The following is a 17,546-nucleotide window of genomic DNA, read 5'->3' as shown; positions in this document are numbered from 1 at the left end:
CTGCAAAAAAAAAAAAAAAAAAAAAAAATTTGCAATGCTACTCAACTTGTTTCCAAAATTTGATTGAATCCAGTGACATTTTCTGGATCCTTGAGGCTGATCTGCCTTTTTCTGCTTTGTTTCCACAGATTTATACTTGTTCCTAGGAAAAGAAAGAAAAGAGAGAAGCTCCGCTGGAGGCCAGTAAGTGGAGATTTTCTGCAGGGGATCCACTTAATTAAAAAAGTTTCACAGTTCAAGGCTTGTGTGCAAATGGCCAAAACTTTAGACTCAGCGACTTAATGTAAATGTCATGTCTTACACTACTGCCTAGTTAAGCTTTTATAGGTTTTGCACATAGATTCCTCTAAGGTGAGATGCACACACTGCCAAAAAAACAAACAAACAAACAAACAAACAAACAAAAAAAACTCCATCTTAATGAACCATATCATATTTTGTGTTAAAACAGTTTTTCTTAAAAAAAAAAAAAAAAAAAAAACTCTGTCTGTGTTATGCACTTGTTTCCGGTGCAGTTTCATCAGGATTTTTTTTTTTTTTTTAATTAATGATATATTTTTTTTTAAATTAAAATATCTGCCTGCTAGGATCAAGAAAATGACACTCAAGTCAAGAAAATTCTGGACACAACTTGATTAGTGTAAAAAACAAGAGGGATTATCTCATCCCACAGGCAGATTTCTCGTTTTTTTTGCCTTTTTTGAAGCAAGATGTGAGCACTGCAGACAAGACACAATTACTTGTTAAAAGGGATATTTTATTTTTAATTTTTTTTAATTATTATTTTATTTTATTTTATTTTTTCATTTATTTATTTCATTTTTTATTTCATAATTTCATTTTTTATTATTTTATTTTTTCATTTATTTATTTCATTTGTTTCAATTATTTCATTTTTTATTTCATAATTTCATTTTCTTTATCATTTTCTTTTTTAATTTAATTTATTCATTGTAGTGTATTTTGGCAAATGTGTATGAAATCTGATCAAAATGTCTCAGTGGACTCAGTGTCAGTTCAGATTAAGAGAGAAACCTGTGTGACAGTAAGTAAGCTGCTTCATCTGCGTTGTGTTAGAACCGGGCGACACTGACTGGCTGCCATTCAATAATTCTGCTACCAGCCCAGCAGAAACCCAGTAAACCAGCGTAATCCTGCTGTGTGCAGATGTTCTGTGTGTCTGACTTCTACCTCAAGCTCAGAGGAACACACAGGTCATGGTCCAGGTCAATATCCCCAACAAATAATTACAACTCCAAGCTCGGATTGTGTTATTCGTCTTGTTTTTTCCTTGTTAAGGAGTGTAGAACACACGGTGCCTGAGCGCTCGGCGTTCACACACGATGTGACATGTTTCCGAGCTGACACGCTGCTGTTCACACTTGCTTTTGCACACCTCCTCCCCCCCGCCCTGACGCTGTGACAGCTCAGGTTTCAGACGTGCTCGGTCTAAATGTGGGACGAGGCGGTCACGTGTTGCCACCCACTTGTGATGTTCAAACAACCGCAAGCACAGAACAGACATCATTATCTGTTAACTCGCAAACACACCGGACGACTTCTTCAGAAGCGTCCGCTTATCGAACGAGTTGGCATGACAAAACTGCGCAGACAAAAATGGTGTTCAGCTTCACACGGTGTAAATCTGTGGGAATAAAACAAAATAATGTATCGAACAATGGGCACATAGCATTTGTACTCCACATGGAAAAGCGGAAAATACTGAGTGGTAAAATCATGGCTTTGAAGAGCTTTTCTACCACTGGAGGTTTACCCCAAAACGCAACACAACAGCATTATCCATTTTATAAATCAAATCTGTGTCTTTATTAAAAATCGTAAGGTGTGCACAGAGATGACGTTAAAATTTCTGTCTGTGAAACCAAAAGTGGCTCTGCTGACCTCAACTTGGATCGCGTCGTCCAAAATGTTTCTGTGTCTGCTCTGTTTCCTTTCCGATATGGAAAAAAAACAGTAAATTCCTATCCTACTTTCTGTTTTCACAAACAAAGAAAAGATGTGGCTGTAATAAGTCTTGATGCTCTGTATGATCATCCAGTCCAGGGTTGATCAGTCCAACATGAATATCTGGTTTCTCTGCAGTGTTACCGCCAAAGTTTTCTGACTTCTTAGGGTCCTTGAATGCAACAGCCTCTAGCTATCGGCTATTCTTGTATCATAAATCAATCTGTTTATTGCAAAAAATGTAAATGATTATCCATATATTAACATATTGTTCAGAACATTTCCTGTGTCACGCTGCCGCCTCCAATTCGCTAGTGGATCGATACACTTTGCCGGTGTCCTTTCGCAGGAAATAGTTCCCAAAACAACTCTTTGCACTGAGGCCTATGGATTATCCCAGGTATCCATGTCATTGATTCTGAAGAGTCATCGCTGCTGAGTTGTTTGCATGTACATTTTTGATGATTTAAGCTCCACAAATGAAAACCCATCTGGTCATCATTGTATTGGGAGACAGGGGAGACCACAACATTGCTGGAAACCTCACAGAAACTATTTGGATGTGGAAACTGCACTGGGAGTAAAAGGGAATATGCTGTGTTTTGAGTGAACGATCCCTTTAAAATATCAGCAAACTAACAATTTGAGTTGATCCCTGTTTTTCCTCACGGGGAACATTAAAGTTTCATCTTATCCTATTTCCGCCGTCAGAGGCAGTAACATTGGCATCTTTGAGGCGCAGGATGTCTATCTTTACGTGGAACAGCTGGCCGGGTGCAGGTGTGGCTATAAATGACTGGCAGCGCGCGTCCTCCTGCAGAATGTCAGGCAAAACCTCGTTCCAGATTAACGCTTGTCAAGAGTTAGGCATTGTGTCAGGGGAGATTTGACAGTGATATATAGGGCTGGAAGCAGAGCGGTGATAAGTAAGAAGCCACAGAGAAGACCAGCTGCCGCTCACATCTGACGGAAGTGAGGGGTGTGCGTTGACTCCTGGGAGTCTCCCCTTCCCAGATATGGGACTTGAGGAAAACAAAACAACATTTAAACTGTATTTCATCACACAGGCATTGGAAAAAAACTTCTTTTTCCCCCTCTCTGACCATACACATATGTCAAATTTAGTTATCCATAGGTTATCCTTATTTAAGTAAGCAATTAATACTGAAAACATCCATAAATGATCCATAAGCGATCTACACTCCCATATTTCCTGCTCTTTCAGTGCACATGTGTTGGTCCTGTGGTATATTTTTTGTTATACTACAATATTTACTTTCTGTCTATTGCTGCTATTGCCTTTAATGATTTCTGTATTGCCTGTTTTAACTGTATTTTTTCAGTTTTTCCCTGTTTAATCCTGTTAATTGGCCCCCATGGATTAATTATTATGTGTGTATTTATGGACCTGAGTCTGCTAAATAAACTGAATTGAATTGAATGAAGTTTCATCTTAGGTAATGCAGTTTGATCATGTATAGGTAGCATTTTATACTTTTAAATTTATGAAGAAAAAAAAATCTTTCTATAATTTCATTATAATTACCCAATAATGAATAATTTCGCTTGTGCATCCATCAAACATTTCTTTTCTTTCTCTGAATAAATTCCAAAAAATGAAGTTGCATCGCACTGCAGAGCGGCTTATGCCAGTAAATGTGCAGCAAGGTGGCTTGGAGGACGATGAGCAGGTGGCTCCTCTAGTCCAGGATGAACATGAAGGTCATCTTGGAGACACTGAAGCTGTTATTGGTGTCATGTAGTTTACACCCATAAATACACTTAATGATAGTTTCTCCCTTTAAAATAACACCAGTGCACAAAATTATGTTGATTAACTTATTGGTTGTAAGATGCAGGCGCGCTGACAGGCAAATATAAACAGGAAATTAGCTGAAATTAATGTTACAGGCCTGGCATTTTTTTTTTTTTTTTAAATGAATCAGCTTCATGTTCAGAATGAGGTGTTGCTGGTAATACAGATTCAGATTGTTGCCAACTAAAACCCAGCAGCTCATAAAGGTGCATGTTATGAAACAGATGCATTGATTGTATAAGTAGCTCGCAACACGGCTTGACAGGATCGAAGGCATGTAAAAATAGTGCTTGAGGATCATCACCTGTTGCTGCTGACATGTTCTTATTACCACTTGAGGATCCTGTGCCATATTTAAGTGCTGAGCAGAATTCGCTAATGTGACTTGATTGAGATTTGAATAGAATGACATTACCCAATTTGGAGTGTCCGTTTTGCTTGACCAGCACATTCATCTTGATATAAGGGGCTCAACCTCTCCACGGGGCTCACTGAGAGGCCTGACATTCACTAACCCAGCGGTAAGAGCCAGCATCTTTCCCTTCTACCTCAGACATCGATCAGCATTAGCTGCCGGGCACCAGTTATCCTCTGCATTCTCAATTTTTTGTCTGATTTTGCTGCAACATCAAAGTGCATCTAATAAGATTCTACCGGGGTGCAGAAGCAGGGTAAGACAGAGACAAAAATCTGCTCATGTCAGTGGAAAATACATCAAACTCATGAAAAGTGTGATTTGCCTCCTTGTGCATGCTTGTCTTGTTTTGAAATCAGTGAGGTATCACCATGAGCTCTGATGCGGAGATGGCCCAGTACGGGCCGGCAGCCATCTATCTCCGCAAACCCGAAAAGGAGAGGATTGAGGCTCAGAACCGGCCATTCGACGCCAAGTCAGCCTGCTTTGTGCCGGACGCCAAGGACCTTTACATCAAAGGTGTAATCCAGAAGAAAGAAGGTGGCCAAGTCACCGTGAAGACTGAAGCTGGGGAGGTGACTGCTATTACGATGATGATTGATATAATGAAAGCATGAAGGTTTTAATTTTAATTGCTTCTTTTATATTCTGTGTGTGCATATCCTATTACTTTTGCTGGGCCAACAACTTAATAAAGTGTCTTTTATTATCTCAAGACAAAACAACAGTGGCATCTTTGTGTTTCTCAGACTGTAACAGTGAAGGAGGAGGACTGCCATCCAATGAACCCCCCAAAGTACGACAAGATCGAGGACATGGCCATGATGACCCACCTCAATGAGCCCTCCGTGCTGTTTAACCTCAAAGACCGTTACGCCGCATGGATGATTTATGTAAGTGAGGATTTTAAACAGGAAACACTTTTACCTCCCTGTCTGTCGGCGTGGTTCTCACTCTAATCTCACACGACCTGTCGTCTGCAGACCTACTCTGGCCTCTTCTGTGCCACTGTGAACCCCTACAAGTGGCTCCCGGTGTACGACGCACAGGTGGTGTCGGCCTACCGAGGCAAAAAGCGCATGGAGGCGCCGCCCCATATTTTCTCCGTGTCTGACAACGCATATCAAAATATGCTTACAGGTGAGGAAGAGTGATCCTTTGAGCTCGGAGCAGCACAGCCCTGAAGGGCGTTGAGGTTTAAGTCGGGGTGTCAGATGTCAGCGCCTTTCATTAAATATCAGAGAGCAGCTCGTCAGCGTCCTCCGCCTCTAGTATGGTGGTGGCTGCTCCCTGGTTACAGCTGCATAAAATCACTCCATAAAATCTGTAGTAAAATGTTATTTTATTTTACTGGCTCATTTGAATGTTCACTAAAGGTTTTTGTGAATTAATTCCTCATTTAAAGACCATATGTATCCCATTGCTTCCTCTACAACTGATTGATTGGGATGGATCACCCTGCCTTAAAGGAATTTACCAAACCACAGATTTCAGATATTTCGGTGATGGGTTTTCCAATCTGACAAGGGTACAGTTATTAGGGAAACACTGAATACAAATGATTTGGCATGAGAATAATCAAATTAAAAGATGTTGATTATCGGGACCAAATATCAGACATCCACAGCCTCAGTCTGCAGAATATTAGTATCATCCTTCACAGACAAACATCAGTTTCAACCCCAGTAAATATAATTGCTTTTATTCCAATCATGCAACATGCAGCACTTTCATTGCCAAGATGAAAGTGTCACTGAAGCATTTTCATGTTTTCACGTCACTGACAGATCGTGAGAACCAGTCCGTCCTGATTACGTGAGTCTTTTGCATATAAATTGAGAATGTCTCTTTTATTTTTTATTTGAATGAAAAAAATATGTTTTAATATATGTTTTGGCCGTCTTGACATCTAGTTTGTGTTTACAGTGGAGAATCTGGTGCAGGGAAGACTGTCAACACCAAGCGTGTCATTCAGTACTTTGCGACAATCGCAGTGTCAGGTGGCAGCGATAAGAAAGAGCAAACATCTGGCAAAATACAGGTATGGAAAACATGGCACGAATTCAATTTATAATCCGTCAACATGGGACAAGAAATAATTACTGTATTAAGCAATGTGTGGAATACTAATGGAGCTGTGTGTGGTTTCCAGGGGACGCTGGAGGATCAAATCATTTCAGCTAACCCTTTGCTCGAGGCTTTCGGGAATGCCAAGACAGTGAGGAACGACAACTCCTCGCGCTTTGTAAGTCCAGTCTCCCAGAATGCATCAGTCCTTCGGTTTAAGGCCGGCGTTACATGTGACACTTTGATGCAACTTGGCTCCATCCGGTGAAAATCATGCACTGGATTTGCATCATTATTTGAAATGCTCCATATGGGTTTGGTGAGATAGCAACAGTAAAAATTTAATTCACAACATGCAACTAATCGCATGCAAGTTGCACTGCTTAATATCGGCCTAAGACATAATCTTGATCTTTGTTGTACGCAGGAATGTGTTTTTAGGTGACTTCCCAGCTAAACAACACTTTCTAAAAATCTAAATTTTACTTTTTTTGCTGTTTATAGGGTAAATTCATCAGAATTCACTTTGGAACAACAGGAAAATTGGCCTCCGCTGATATTGAAACATGTAAGTCTGTCTTTTCTCACATATCACTTTTATTTCACGGATATTTGTAATGGCTAAACATCATTTAATATGGTGTTCCATCATCTAGATTTGCTGGAGAAGTCAAGAGTGACCTTCCAGCTTTCTGATGAGAGGAGCTACCACATCTTCTACCAGATCATGACTGGACACAAACCAGAGCTCATAGGTATGGTGAGAACACTACACCATGCAGGACAGATGTTTTTACAACTAAATTTCCAAAATAAAACCTCTTATGTTTGATTCTTTTTACAGAAATGCTTCTCATAAGTACAAACCCGTATGACTTCCCCATGATAAGTCAAGGTCAGATCACTGTGGCCAGCATTGACGACAAAGAGGAGCTGGTGGCTACTGATGTGAGCGCTCAATTATTTTCAATGGCACAGGCGGGCACTTCATTAACCTCTGCTAACGGGGATGTTTTTCAATTTTATAGACTGCTATTGACATCCTGGGCTTCAGCAGCGATGAGAAAGTGTCCATCTACAAGCTGACCGGCGCTGTGATGCATTATGGGAACATGAAATTCAAGCAGAAGCAGCGGGAGGAGCAGGCAGAGCCCGACGGCACAGAGGGTGAGGCTCTGCTCTTTAGATTTCTAAAGACTCTATTCAAAACATCCAGTCCTGATAAACCATTTACATCGTGCATTTCATATGTATCTATCAGTGGCAGACAAAGTCGCTTTCCTCATGGGCTTGAACTCCGCCGACTTGGTGAAAGGCCTTTGCTACCCCAGAGTGAAAGTGGGAAATGAATATGTTACCAAAGGCCAGACAGTGCCCCAGGTGCTGTGACAGCTCAAAGGTTATAGTGTATGAAAAAAAAAAAACGTACAATTTTGTGTGAAACAGCAAATTTTGACTTTAGTGTATCTGCTGAATCCTCAGGTCACCAATGCAGTTGGTGCCTTGGCCAAGTCTGTCTATGAGAAAATGTTTTTATGGATGGTGATCAGAATCAACGAGATGCTGGACACCAAGCAACCCAGGCAATTCTTCATTGGAGTGCTGGACATCGCTGGATTTGAGATCTTTGATGTGAGTTTGGACTCACATCACTGTTTACCATTAGTCAGTTGATGGTGAAATTCTTTCTACAGTACTGAAAAAAAAATAGTTTGGTTCCTCACAAAATGCAGCTACATGAATGGTTTTCTCTTGTCGCAGTTCAACAGCATGGAGCAACTCTGCATCAACTTCACCAATGAGAAACTGCAACAGTTTTTCAACCACCACATGTTTGTGCTGGAGCAAGAAGAATACAAGAAGGAAGGGATCGATTGGGAGTTCATTGACTTTGGCATGGACCTGGCGGCCTGCATTGAGCTCATTGAGAAGGTGAGATAAATGCATCAAATACGAATTGATATTTTAATTCACATCAAACATATCTCACATGTGCTAATAACACATTCAACAGCCGATGGGCATCTTCTCCATCCTTGAAGAGGAGTGCATGTTCCCCAAGGCTTCAGACACCTCCTTCAAGAACAAACTCTACGACCAGCATCTTGGAAAAAATAATGCCTTCCAAAAGCCCAAGCCAGTCAAAGGCAAGCCCGAGGCTCACTTCACCTTGGTGCACTACGCCGGCATGGTGGACTACAACATCAGCGGCTGGCTGGACAAGAACAAGGACCCGCTGAACGAGTCTGTCGTGCAGCTTTACCAGAAATCATCCATTAAACTGCTGTCTTACTTGTATGCCTCGTTTTCGGGTGCTGAAGCAGGTATGGCATTCACAAAGTGTAAGAGAAATTATTAATGTCTTTGGGATTCTAACAACGGATATTTCTTTTTCATGAAGAATCGGCTGGTGATGCCGGCGGTGGCGGCAAAGGTGGAAAGAAAGGAGGGAAGAAGAAGGGTGGCTCCTTCCAGACTGTGTCAGCAGTTTTCAGGGTAAAGCCATGGTAGAAATACACGATTGTAATGTATGCAGTGATAGTAATGTATAGTTTTCAGTGTAAGACATTGTCAAAAAAGTTGTCACCTTGTAGGAAAACCTGGGAAAACTAATGACCAACTTGAGGAGCACCCATCCTCACTTCGTCCGTTGCTTGATTCCAAACGAAGTGAAAACCCCAGGTAGAGATTTGCAAACACACACGTTTCTTTCATTTTCATTGTAGGTACAACGAAAGAGGCAAAATGCTATGTAGAGATATGCTACTGGCTATTATCATTGATTAATTTCTGCCAATCATACAGGTATCATGGACAACCACCTGGTCATCCATCAGTTGCGCTGTAACGGTGTGCTGGAGGGTATCAGGATCTGCAGGAAGGGATTCCCCAGCAGGATCCTGTACGCTGACTTCAAGCAGAGGTAAACACTGATTCCCACCCTAAGCAATTACATGAGTGGAGCTAATACATTTGTTTTCATGGAGATTGTTCATACACATGATTTTATTTCTCTTTGTCCTCATCTGAACAGATATAGAATACTAAATGCCAGTGCTATCCCAGAAGGACAGTTCATTGATGGCAAGAAAGCCTCTGAGAAGCTTCTTGGTTCAATTGACATTGACCACACACAATACCGTTTTGGGACTACTAAGGTATTATGGAATAGCAATGGATTATATACATTATCTTATTAATTAAGTTGCATCTTCAGCAGTGTTCCCATTGTTTCAACATATGATTGCAGGTCTTTTTTAAAGCTGGTCTGCTCGGCACTCTAGAGGAGCTTCGAGATGAAAAACTAGCCTCTCTGGTCACCCAGACTCAAGCCATGTGTCGTGGTTTCCTCATGAGACAAGAGTTCTCAAAACTCATTGCACAAAAGTAAGGTCATTTCTAAAAAAAATTTTTTTTATATATACATTGATAAAATAAGAGCACATTGACTACAAACACTGCTGTATTTAACAGAGATTGCATCTGGATCCTGCAATACAACTTGCGCTCATTCATGAATGTGAAACACTGGCCTTGGATGAAGCTGTTCTTCAAAATAAAGCCACTTCTGAAGAGTGCAGAGACCGAAAAGGAGATGGCAACCATGAAGGAAGACTTCATCAAATGTAAGGAGGATCTGGCAAAGGCAGAGGCCAAGCGAAAAGACCTTGAAGAGAAAATGGTTTCTTTGTTGCAGGAGAAAAACAATCTCCTCTTGCAAATACAAGCTGTGAGTATCATTAGATGTGAATGTCAGTGACTGAATTCTCTGCTCAACTTGTTAACAGTTAATACAGCTGAAGGTCTGCTTTGGCATGGTGACAGAGAAGAATGATTTTTAATGTGCCAATACAGTTTGCTGATGTGTTCTTTTGTTTTTTCATAGGACTCAGAAAATCTTTGCGATGCAGAGGAGAGATGTGAGGGTTTGATCAAAAGCAAAATCCAGCTTGAGGCCAAACTCAAAGAGGTGACCGAAAGACTGGATGATGAGGAGGAAATCAACTCTGAATTGACCGCCAAGAAGCGGAAACTGGAAGACGAGTGCTCTGAGCTTAAAAAAGACATTGATGACCTGGAGATTACTTTGGCCAAAGTCGAAAAGGAGAAACATGCCACGGAAAACAAGGTTTGTAAAATTTCACAAGGATTGTTTTGTTTTTGTTTTGTTATTTTAATTTTGTGTCTTGATTCATATTGGTGTGCACATTGCAGGTTAAAAATCTCACAGAGGAAATGAGTGCTCAAGATGAAAGCATCGCCAAACTGACCAAGGAGAAGAAAGCCCTCCAAGAGGCGCACCAGCAGACCCTGGATGATCTCCAAGCAGAGGAGGACAAAGTCAATTCTCTGTCAAAAGCAAAATCTAAGCTTGAACAACAAGTGGATGATGTGAGTTGCTGCAAACAATGATTAAGTTAATATATGTTGCCAATCATTAACAAACAACTTAATTAAATTTGTGCAACTCGCTTCCAAGCTTGAGGGCTCACTGGAGCAAGAAAAGAAGATCCGTATGGACCTTGAAAGAGCCAAGAGGAAGCTGGAGGGCGATCTGAAAATCGTGCACGAATCTGTAATGGATCTAGAAAACGACAAGCAACAATCCGAGGAAAAAATAAAAAAGTGAGGTCATGCACTGTTTATGTGGGTAAAAGAAACGCATGTGTTGCATTGAAATGTACAAAATCCATATTTTTCTCTTCACAGAAAAGAATTTGAAAACAATCAGCTGCTCAGCAAAATTGCAGATGAACAAGCGATGAACAACCAGCTTCAAAAGAAGATGAAGGAGCTACATGTAATATAGCCCAGAGTTATGAGTGATGCCTGAATTTGTAAGTTTGTGGCAACTACTTCCTACTTGACAATGGTTTCTTTTTATGCTCAAGGCCCGTATTGAGGAACTTGAAGAGGAAGTGGAGGCTGAACGAGCCGTCCGGGCCAAGATAGAGAAGCAGAGATCTGATCTCTCCAGGGAGCTGGAGGAGATCAGTGAGAGGCTGGAGGAGGCCGGAGGAGCCACCGCCGCTCAGATTGAGATGAACAAGAAGCGTGAAGCCGAGTTCCTCAAACTGCGCCGTGACCTGGAGGAATCCACCCTGCACCACGAGGCCACGACCGCCGCGCTGCGCAAAAAGCAGGCGGACAGCATGGCTGAGCTGGGAGAACAGATCGACAACCTCCAAAGAGTCAAGCAGAAGCTGGAAAAGGAGAAGAGTGAATTCAAAATGGAAATTGACGACTTGACCGGCAACATGGAGACAGTAGCAAAAACTAAGGTACAGGAATCTGAAATGTCCGAACGTGCTGAAAGTCAAGAGAACGCCCTTCACTGGGTATGTGCTTAATATTTTGCTCTTTTTTAAAAAAACCTAAAGGTCAGCCTGGAGAAGATGTGCCGCTCACTCGAAGATCAGGTTGTAGAGCTGAAGACCAAGAACGAGGAAAGCACACGCCAAATTACTGATCTCAACAATCAGAGGGCTCGTCTCCAAACTGAGAATGGTAATCCAATCACACTGGTTCATTTTCTCACCATTCATACAGGTACAGGCTTTTGATTAAAACACAATATATCAGCATCAGCAGATAAAGGCGTATCGTCCCAAAATGAAAATTTCTGCTCATTCTCGGCATTGGCATATTAGATATCGTCAAAAAATCCAATATCGTGCACCCTTATAAAACACAGTTTCTTGTTTTGCTGTTTGCAGCTGAATTTGCCCGACAAATGGAGGAGAGGGAAAGTCTCATTTCCCAGCTGACGAGAGGAAAGCAGAGTTTCACAACACAAATCGATGAACTGAAAAGACAAATTGAGGAGGAAAGCAAGGTAAGTTTTAGGTGGCTTACGCAAACTGTGTCGGTTTACCGGTCATTGGATTTTTTTTTTTTTTTTTTTTTTTTTTTTTTGTCATTGTGATCCATGTTGGTGTCCTCTGTAGGCCAAGAACGCTCTGGCTCACAGTCTGCAGTCGGCTCGTCATGACTGTGACCTCCTTCGTGAGCAGTTTGAAGAGGAGCAGGAGGCCAAGGCCGAGCTCCAGCGCAGCCTGTCCAAAGCCAATACCGAGGTGGCTCTGTGGAGGAACAAATACGAGACCGACGCCATCCAGCGCACCGACGAGCTGGAGGAGGCAAAGTAATCCATCGCTTAGTAGGATTAGATCAATATATCAGACTGATAAACGCTTTTCATTAAATATCAGATATTGACGAATCACATCAATACTATCCTGCACCATTTATCCCTCATTTTATTTGCATTCATTTTAGGGCTGCACAGTTTCTCAAAATCATATTTAAATAAATGGATAAGAACAACATACAAATCATATCAGCTGCAATTTTTTGGAAGAAAGGTTAAATGTGACAGTGTACCATTATGAATGAGGTATTGTGGAGATACAGAGATGCCCTGGCCTACAAATCATATTCTCCAACGTAAAAAAAAAAAAAAAAAAAAAAAAAAAGCAAAAACAAAATAAAAACATGATGGCTTGGTGCAGACTACAGCAAAAATCACATCATCATCATTTTACTATTATTTTGTCTGGTAAAAATGAAAATTGTGATGCAAAAATGAACACTCCCACTAAAATGGCAAATAGAATCATAATCCCGGTATCTGTCAACATAATCAGAATATGATTTTTTAAACTTATTGTGCAGTTCCTAATTGTTTTATTATTTATTGTTTTTTTTTTTTTTTTGTAACTTTATGATTCTTTTCAAGGGAATTAATAAACCAGGTGTGGTGGTTCTCACTGCCTTTAAGATGTGTTGACCTTATATCCTGGTCTAAAGGTCGGTTTAGAGGCTCTTCCACCCTGACAAGAACAAGTTTTTTGAGGGACATGTTTAGGCATGAAAATTGTCAAAATGACAGATGCAAAATAGCGGCTATCATCAATTTCATTCCTAAAATACTTCTACCTGATATTGATCAAAGCTGGGCACTGATTGGATTTTTAACCTTTTCATTATTTGCACATCAGTAAAAAACAACAACAAAATAAATGATGAATGATTTTGCCTTATTCCCCACAGAAAAAAGCTTGCTCAACGTCTCCAAGAGGCTGAGGAACAAATCGAAGCTGTGAATGCAAAATGTGCCTCACTGGAGAAAACTAAACAGCGACTTCACAGTGAGATGGAGGATCTCATGGTCGACGTGGAGAGATCCAACAGCCTGGCTGCTAACCTTGATAAGAAGCAGAGGAACTTTGACAAGGTATTTTCTTAAGCGATATGCTTTTACATGCCTTTGTTTTATGTCCCATTGGTAAGTAGATCTAATGTCTCGACTGATTCAGATTGTAGCCGACTGGAAGCAGAAGTATGAGGAGTCTCAGGCGGAGCTTGAGGGCGCTCAGAAGGAAACTCGGTCTCAAAGCAACGAGCTTTTCAAACTGAAGAACTCATACGAGGAAGCCCTGGATCATCTGGAGACACTGAAAAGGGAGAATAAAAATCTGCAACGTGAGTGCTGCCTGTTATTTGTGAGGAATAACCTTTAAATGAAAAATTATTCTAACATTAAACCAACTTTTCTGCCTTTCACTTTTCCAAACAGAGGAAATCTCAGACCTGACAGAGCATCTTGGGGAGAATGCAAAGCTCATCCACGAACTGGAGAAATTCAAGAAGCAAGTGGAGACAGAGAAGTGTGATATGCAAACTGCACTGGAGGAAGCTGAGGTAGCAAGACAGAGCAATTAGTAAATACCCTGCATGCACCATCGCACTATGACCGCAGGGAATATTAAGAAAGTTTTGATTTTTTTCACCGATCAGAGAAACCGGATTTTTTTTGTTGTGAGAAATTGCATTTTCAAGTCTTCTATCCTATATGATTACTGTGTAACTGCAGGATAGATGCATGATGATGGACTTGTGAGGCAGCTGACCTTTAAATTGATCGGTATAAATATTCTGTTTAAAGGCCTCCCTGGAGCACGAGGAGTCCAAGATTCTGCGCATGCAGATGGAGCTGAACCAGGTGAAGGCTGAAGTGGACCGCAGGGTGGTGGAGAAGGATGAGGAGATCGACCAGCTGAAGAGGAACAACCAGAGAATGATCGAGTCCATGCAGGCCACTCTGGACGCCGAGGTCCGCAGCAGAAACGACGCCCTGAGAGTGAAGAAAAAGATGGAGGGAGACCTGAATGAGATGGAGATTCAGCTGAGTCATGCTAACAGGCAGGCTGCCGAGGCCCAGAAACAGCTGAGGAATGTCCAGGGGCAGCTCAAGGTAGAATCACAGCTCTGCTTCATCCATCAGTTATGTGCCATCTTGATATCAGAGACATCATGTAAACCGTTGCAAACTATGACACGAGATGTCCAGGGGAAAAAAAATGCACCTTTATCCTTTATCCAATGTCCTTTCAACAAAGAGTCAATGCAATTTCAGGATGCCCAAATCCACCTTGACGAGTCCATCAGAGGACAGGACGACATGAAGGAGCAGGTGGCCATGATGGAGCGCAGAACCAGCTTGATGCAGGCTGAGATCGAGGAGCTTCGGGCGGCGCTGGAGCAGACGGAGCGGGGCCGCAAAATAGCTGAGCAAGAACTTATTGATACCGGCGAGCGAGCAGGGCTTCTCCACTCTCAGGTCAGTTTGTCCACCAGGTGTTGTTATCGACCGGCTTCAATTTGCGTCCCTCATGATTCACAGCTGTTTTTTTCCTTCTGCAGAGCACCAGTCTTCTGAACACCAAAAAGAAGCTTGAGTCGGATGTCATCCAGCTCCAAGGTGAAATAGAAGATGCTGTTCAAGAGGCGAGGAACGCCGAAGAGAAGGCCAAGAAAGCCATTACTGATGTAAGTAATAGTCCCCTTCCTTAAGTCTTAATCTGGTTAACATCGACCTTTACCGATGAAATTAAGAAAGGCCTAATCTCCTCTTGTGCTTGCAGGCCGCCATGATGGCCGAAGAGCTGAAGAAGGAGCAGGACACTAGTGCTCACCTGGAGAGGATGAAGAAGAACCTGGAGGCCACGGTGAAGGATCTGCAGCATCGCTTAGATGAGGCTGAGAACTTGGCCATGAAGGGTGGAAAGAAGCAGCTTCAGAAACTGGAGACTCGGGTGCGTGTCCCTAGTTGGAGGAGGAGGCTGGTGTACATTGTGATGCCGCTCTGATGCAGTTTCGTCACTTTGGATTTAATGTCTTTGTTGTGAGTCACGTTGCGAGTGATGTAAAAGAAAGTTTTGAATCTGATTTGAGCGTTCAGAGCATCAGGACTGAGATGCATCTGTAGAAATCAGATTGAACTTCCAATCAAACCATTGAATTGCATTTCAAACCATCTCCAAATGTGGCTTGGATCTAATTTGCAAAAAACAGATCTGGGCTGTCTGAACAAGGCCTTTTAGTTCTTGTTACCTGTAAGCTCCCCTATTTCCTTTGACATCTGTTTTTATCAAAAAAGATAATTTTTGAGTTTCGACTTTTGCTCACCCAGTACAATATATTTCCCCACGACGAAAACAATTGGTTGGTGGAATATGGAGTTCTAGGGGTCCATATTCAAATATGGTATTCTAGAAACTTGTTCAAATACCATAACAAGACCATAACAAGTTATGCTTTTCTGTTTAAATTTGGATGGACAACTTCAGAGACCAATACGAGGATGGTGGGTGTGTCTTACTGGCTCGGCCCTTTCCCCCCACAAAAATCAGGGACCTTCTTCCTGGCTTTCTGTTCTGTACAGAGGAGAAAACCTTGGAATGAGGTTATACATCTGTGCATTAAATGAAACTAGGACACATTGGGTGACTCATGAGTGGATAGAGACAAAAAAAAGACAAAATCTCAGTAACGAATCTCAGTGATAATCCATCACTACTAAAACTTTAAAATCTGGAGCTGGACTTCTGTAAAGTGGCATTTGATTCCTCAAAGGCACCAGGGACAAAGTGATCCACTAGATCCACTAGCAGTTCAACCATCTCTTATATATGCAGCACAAGACTCCCAGAAAGTCACATAAGAGGGGCTGGGAACCAAAAGACTTTAGTCAGTGCCAAATGCCTGACAGGAGGCAAAGTAAAGCAATGCTGAGTGTCCATGAAGTTAGCTGACCAGACAGCTAGCAGCCTGCACCAGTTATGACATTTCAGACATGTTGTTAAACTAAAGACCTAATAAAAAAAATCCTACAGCTTGTCTGCAAAACCAACATGTCTAGAAACATAAAAACCTCTCCTATATGTTGATCTTTTGCCTAGGTGCGAGAGCTGGAAAATGAACTTGAGGCTGAGCAAAAGCGCGGCGCGGATGCTATCAAAGGAGTCCGTAAATATGAGAGGAAGATCAAAGAACTAACCTATCAGGTGAGATTACATCCTCCATAATGAGGGGCAGCCACCATTGTTCTGGTAAATTAGACTGATGTGTGCTGGGCGGTTTTATCTGCTTCTCATATTCATCATGCTCAAACCTGCCTTCATGTCCTTTGGCACTTTGTTGGATCATCTTTTCTTGCACGGCATGCCTTATGCAATAATTGTGATTGGATAGTCAGTGTCAAAATGCATTAAAAAAAAAAAAATCACAAAAAACAATCACTAGGAGACTTGTCCAGCGGTTCACTTCATCAACAGAGGTTTGACTCTATTTTCTGCAGTCGGAGGAAGACAAGAAAAACAACGCCAGACTCCAGGATCTGGTGGACAAGCTTCAGATCAAAGTGAAGGCCTACAAACGACAAGCCGAAGAAGCCGTGAGTAATTTGTCACTGAAAGGAAGTGAATCAGTGATGCCTGATGATTCGTGCTGGTGCATTTAACGCTGTTGGTCCACAGGAGGAACAGTCCAACATGCACATGGCCCGATTCAGGAAGGCCCAGCACGAGCTGGAAGAGGCCGAGGAGAGAGCTGACATCGCCGAATCCCAGGCCAACAAGATGCGGGCGAAGAGCCGCGAAATAGGCACAAAGGTATCGGGTGATTCATGTACACTGTAAACTTTATCACTGAGTCTTAAAGTGATTTTCTAAGAACAATACCAGAGCTTGTGCAGTAGCCTATGTGACGGTGAAATGCTGAATTTCTATAATTACTGCTGTTCCAAAATGTGCCTTACTTCTTTGCGCGTCTATCTACAGTATTTATGTGTTTATTTGTTTATTTTCCAGGCACAAGAGGGACAAGGAGAGTAACAGAATAGGGTATAATTTTGGCAGCAAATGTGCAATTTTTTTCATGTCAAATGTGCGTGGTAGCGCCGGTAGTGTTTACATTTTTGAACAAAACGCACACTGTAGT

The 17,546-nt window shown here is 41.7% G+C and overlaps 1 protein-coding gene across 1 annotated transcript; it reads left to right on the top strand.

Annotated features, from left to right (window-relative positions):
* Window positions 1-4,567: 4,567 nt before the first annotated feature.
* LOC115363673 (myosin heavy chain, fast skeletal muscle-like) lies at window positions 4,568-17,245 on the top strand. Its single transcript, XM_030057950.1, has 38 exons — window positions 4,568-4,771; window positions 4,946-5,089; window positions 5,180-5,336; window positions 5,984-6,011; window positions 6,123-6,237; window positions 6,349-6,441; window positions 6,768-6,831; window positions 6,920-7,018; window positions 7,108-7,211; window positions 7,292-7,430; window positions 7,525-7,643; window positions 7,746-7,895; window positions 8,025-8,195; window positions 8,278-8,587; window positions 8,665-8,759; window positions 8,858-8,945; window positions 9,069-9,186; window positions 9,298-9,421; window positions 9,514-9,650; window positions 9,738-9,993; window positions 10,150-10,392; window positions 10,479-10,655; window positions 10,744-10,889; window positions 10,974-11,064; window positions 11,156-11,545; window positions 11,645-11,771; window positions 11,981-12,099; window positions 12,212-12,408; window positions 13,317-13,500; window positions 13,583-13,748; window positions 13,843-13,967; window positions 14,212-14,520; window positions 14,683-14,886; window positions 14,970-15,095; window positions 15,191-15,361; window positions 16,508-16,612; window positions 16,906-17,001; window positions 17,084-17,245. The coding sequence occupies exons 1-38, from the start codon at window positions 4,568-4,570 to the stop codon at window positions 17,243-17,245; spliced, it is 5,853 nt and encodes a 1,950-aa protein (XP_029913810.1).
* The last annotated feature ends 301 nt before the right edge of the window (window positions 17,246-17,546 follow it).

Source organism: Myripristis murdjan, chromosome 8, assembly GCF_902150065.1.
Source record: "Myripristis murdjan chromosome 8, fMyrMur1.1, whole genome shotgun sequence".
Classification (NCBI taxonomy): Eukaryota; Metazoa; Chordata; class Actinopteri; order Holocentriformes; family Holocentridae; genus Myripristis; species Myripristis murdjan.
The sequence above is the reverse complement of the archived record's forward strand: the minus strand, read 5'-3'. Positions and strand labels throughout refer to the sequence as shown.